The sequence below is a fragment of the Lipotes vexillifer genome, unplaced genomic scaffold (genome assembly GCF_000442215.2).
Source record: "Lipotes vexillifer unplaced genomic scaffold, Lipotes_vexillifer_v1.1 scaffold4, whole genome shotgun sequence".
NCBI classification, from domain to species: domain Eukaryota; kingdom Metazoa; phylum Chordata; class Mammalia; order Artiodactyla; family Lipotidae; genus Lipotes; species Lipotes vexillifer.
The window spans coordinates 4,270,466-4,274,227 of NW_006785876.1; the positions used below are offsets into that span (position 1 = coordinate 4,270,466).

At 48.9% G+C, this 3,762-nt stretch overlaps 1 protein-coding gene across 1 annotated transcript; it reads right to left on the reverse strand.

Annotated features, from left to right (window-relative positions):
• Positions 1 to 2,209: 2,209 nt before the first annotated feature.
• On the reverse strand, positions 2,210 to 3,241 carry TBCC (tubulin folding cofactor C). Its single transcript, XM_007458221.1, has one exon. The coding sequence runs from the start codon at positions 3,239 to 3,241 to the stop codon at positions 2,210 to 2,212; it is 1,032 nt and encodes a 343-aa protein (XP_007458283.1).
• Between the last annotated feature and the right edge of the window lie 521 nt (positions 3,242 to 3,762).

A 3,762-nucleotide genomic window follows, 5' to 3' on the forward strand; every position in this document is an offset into this window, starting at 1 on the left:
GGAGGGGGAAGGGAGGGGAGGGGAGGGGAGGGAGCCGGTAGATTTGGCGATTAGGCCACTAATACCATCAAAGAGCAGTTTCAGCAGAGAAGAGTTAAAATTACAAAGACCGAAAGAGTGAAAAATGTAGGTGTATGTGGACACAGCTATTCTTTTAAGATGTCTGACACACAGGGAAGGAGCTGGAACATCATTCAGTGACATGTAGGGTGGAGGACCTCAGGATCTGGTGTCTTAAAAGAAAAAAGGCCAGTGGAAAGGGAGGCCATAGGAGGTTGGAGGGGATGGGCACGAGCGGAAGAGGAATCTCTGGGCAAGAAGAGATATGCCTCTAGTAAGGAAGAAGACCAGCAAAGATGGAAATGTTTTCAAATATTGAGGGACGTCAGTCAAGGGGAACTAGTTGGATGGCCTACAACTGGTCGGGCGGTCAGCAGAGTTACAGGTGTAAAATTGTGAGCTTCAGTAGAAAAAGGTTGGGAATTCCCTGGCGGTCCAGTGGTTAGGACTCTGCGCTTCCAATTCAGGGGTCCCAGGTTCGACCCCTGGTCGGGAACTAAGATCCTGCAAGACAGGTGGGGCAACCAAAAAAAAACCAAGCATGGTTTATTCTTAAGTGCACTTGTGTTAAACTATCAGCCTCTAGGGGCACAGCTTTAGGATAACGGTCAGTTTCTAATGTAAAGATATGGTTGAAAATTTCATTATATGTTGTTTCTTTTTATCATAAGGATTAACTCTCCCAAGCAAACGATTTTCCCTCTTGTTTGTGGATGCTGCGAACTGTGAAATTGATTAGGATCCCTTTTCAAGTTAGCTAATAGTTGAGGGGAAAAAAATCAGGATTCACCTCCAGCTAAGGAATAGGGCTTGGCAGCTTACATTTTTTTTATTGGCTTCATTTCTGCCTCCAATCCATCACTCTACCCTTGTTCCTCCTTGTCATTTGTTTTTATTATCTTGTTACATTTCACATATCCTAGAAGCCACTTTAAATCCTTTTTCAGAACAAAAGAGAATATATAATATTAAATACATAAATACTTGAGATATTTAAGCACCTTAATACTTGTGGTAATTATTAAATAAAAAGCACATCCATAGTTACAAGGCCACTAGACCCAAAAAGCTTTTTGAAAATCTTACAACTTTCCATTTAAGAATAATGAGTGGTAGTATATAGAGCAGAAAGCCAAATTTGTAACAGTGGCGAATTACAGCAAAATGGGTGGAAAAATCAAGACTCAGCCAGATGTTTGCCTCAATTCTTTTTGTATGAGGATAGATACGAAGCGCCATTATGCCTGAGAATTTAAGAAAAGCAATTTGCCCTCTTTACTTTTGGAAGCTTTCTTTCCAACTCAATTAACACTATTCAAAAATCAATATCTAGTAGAGGTTAAGAACGTGGGTTCTGGAGCCAGACTACATGATTTCAAATCCCAGTCCACCACTTGGGCTGTGTTCCCTTTGGGCAACCTATCTGTTTCCTCACTTGAAAAATGGAGTTTACAGAAACTACCCTCATAATATTTTGAGGACTTATAATAAGTTTACATGAGTAAGGTGCTTACAATGGTGTCGATAACATTTTAAGTGCACAAAAAATTGGCAGCTAAAACTATTTTGGCTTTACAGGTGATTAAGACTCATGAGGCTCTTGGGGTCCATGCCAAAAGTTTGGATCCAAATAAGTCGATGACTAGCTGGATGCCAAAAACCCAAGCTAACATGTAACTGAAGACCAGAGAGGAATATTTCCATTGCCCCACTGAAAAACACCTATGAAAGTCAAACCTGCAATTCAAAAAAGCTCTTGGTTACTGGCAGTTTGAACACGTTTTGATACCTTACTTCAACATTAACTGGCTCCTACTAGCCCTACTGAATTCGTTTATTAAACAAATATTTATTGAAAGCTTACTTTATCATTAAAAACCACACTCTCTTCCCCTTATGGCTTCAAATTATCACCGTCAAACAAAAGCTCCGAAACATCACCAAAATAGCAAAAATTCTTTAAAGTGCTAGACCTGCCACAAATTTAATGGAAATCGAAAGTAGGAGCCTATCACAATCTAAAGTCTTAAAATAATGAAAACAGACAGCGTGACAAGAAGTAAGTTTTGGGGTCCCATTAGCTGGAGTCAGTCCCACAAGGGAGAGTGTATTTGGTAGGAGTGAAGAAAAGAGTGACAACTGCTTAGTCTCACTGGATCCTTCGCTCTTCTTCAGGAAGAATCCTCCAGTTTGGGGAGGCCACATCACGGGCCAGCCAGTTGAAATCGTCAACGTCGCTCCAGTTATTTCTGCTCCTGTCTAAACCAGAGCCCTCGAAGTCCTTGTCGATCCCCGGGTAGCTCCAGGTGTACGGGGCGAACTGTATCCCGGTGCAGTCCTCCACGATGGCCCTGCTGGTCACCTGCAGGAAGATGCGGGTGTCTCTCGTGGTGTGTACGCGGAGCTGCTGGCAGGCCACGGCCAGCACGCAGTCACTGCAGTTCTCCAGGAACACGGAGGTGGACACCGGGCCGCAGAGCAGCGTGCAGCCTCGAGCCTTGGTCAGCCGCAGGGTGTTGGGATTGCCATACAGTTTGATCGTGCAGCTAATTAGTTGGGTCAAAAGGACGTCCCGCTGGTGCAGCTCCTCGGCTCTCTTCTCCAAGACTTGGGACTGCAGATTGGAGAAGCCGCAGATCCAGCTGGAGTCGAAGCCTTCCTCCTCCTTCAAGGGCGGCGGGGAGGCCGGGATGCCTTCCGCTGCCGGGGCGCCGGGAGCCGAATCTACTTTGGTGGCTGAAGCAGCATCCTTCCTGCGGGTCTTGAAAGCGAAACGCTTCTTAGGCTGCAGCTCCTGGCGACGTTTGGCCAGGGCCTCCTGCAGCCGCGCCAACACCTCTTGCCCCTGCCGCAAGTCGTAGGCGGCCAGGAACAAAACCGAGTCGTTGAGTAGTTTCTGCAGCCCCTGCAGCCGAGCGGCCGCCTCCTCCAGCTGCTCGACGGACTCCCCGCCTTCCAGAAGCTCTTCCACGGCCGATCGCTCCCGAGAAAAGGCGGCGGCGAAAAAGTCGCTCTTCTCCTCCTCCACCTCCTGGTTCTGCCGCTTTTGCTTCCGCCTTTCCACCTCCAGTTGCCGCTCATGTTCTCGACTCTGAAGCCGCTCAGGCACCAGGCTCCGGTCCCTCTGGGATCCCAAGTCCCTGCTCGCCACAGCAGTAGCAGAGCCACTAGCAGTCTCCATCTTGCCTTCAAGCTTCCTTTCTCCTGCCTTCCTTCCTCCCGGCGCGCCCTCCGCGAGGCCTCCCACCAACGCGCCCTGTGATTGGCCGGACATGCTGACGTCAGACCCAGGCCTTATTTTCTTCACCCATTGGTTCCTCTGCGTTGGAGGGGGCGGGGACATGGGGCGGGGCCGACTGACAGAGGGGGTGGGGAGACAAAGGTCCTTGTGGATGGGTAGGGTGGAAGGCAGGAGGGGGAAGCTTTTTTTCCTCTTAAAGGGGCAGGACTTATATCCGGGATTGTGGGGTGAGTTGCAGCAGCGGCAGCTGCACATGTGGGTTTGTTTATAAGAACGAGGTTAGAAACTCGCAGGCCTCCCCCTCCCCCCAGCTCCTTCCTACTACCCCCTTTCAGGCTGCAGATCCGCTACTGGTGGGGGGAATGTGTGCCTGTGGTGGGTGGGTGGGACAGGTAGTGGTGAGAAAGATGGAGGGGGGGGAATATTACACCGCCCGGCCCGCGCCGGAGGAAGCGGCAGCT

Bases quoted from the DNA above. Each gene is read 5' to 3' on its own strand.
- TBCC (XM_007458221.1), bottom strand. From the start codon at position 3,241: ATGGAGACTGCTAGTGGCTCTGCTACTGCTGTGGCGAGCAGGGACTTG.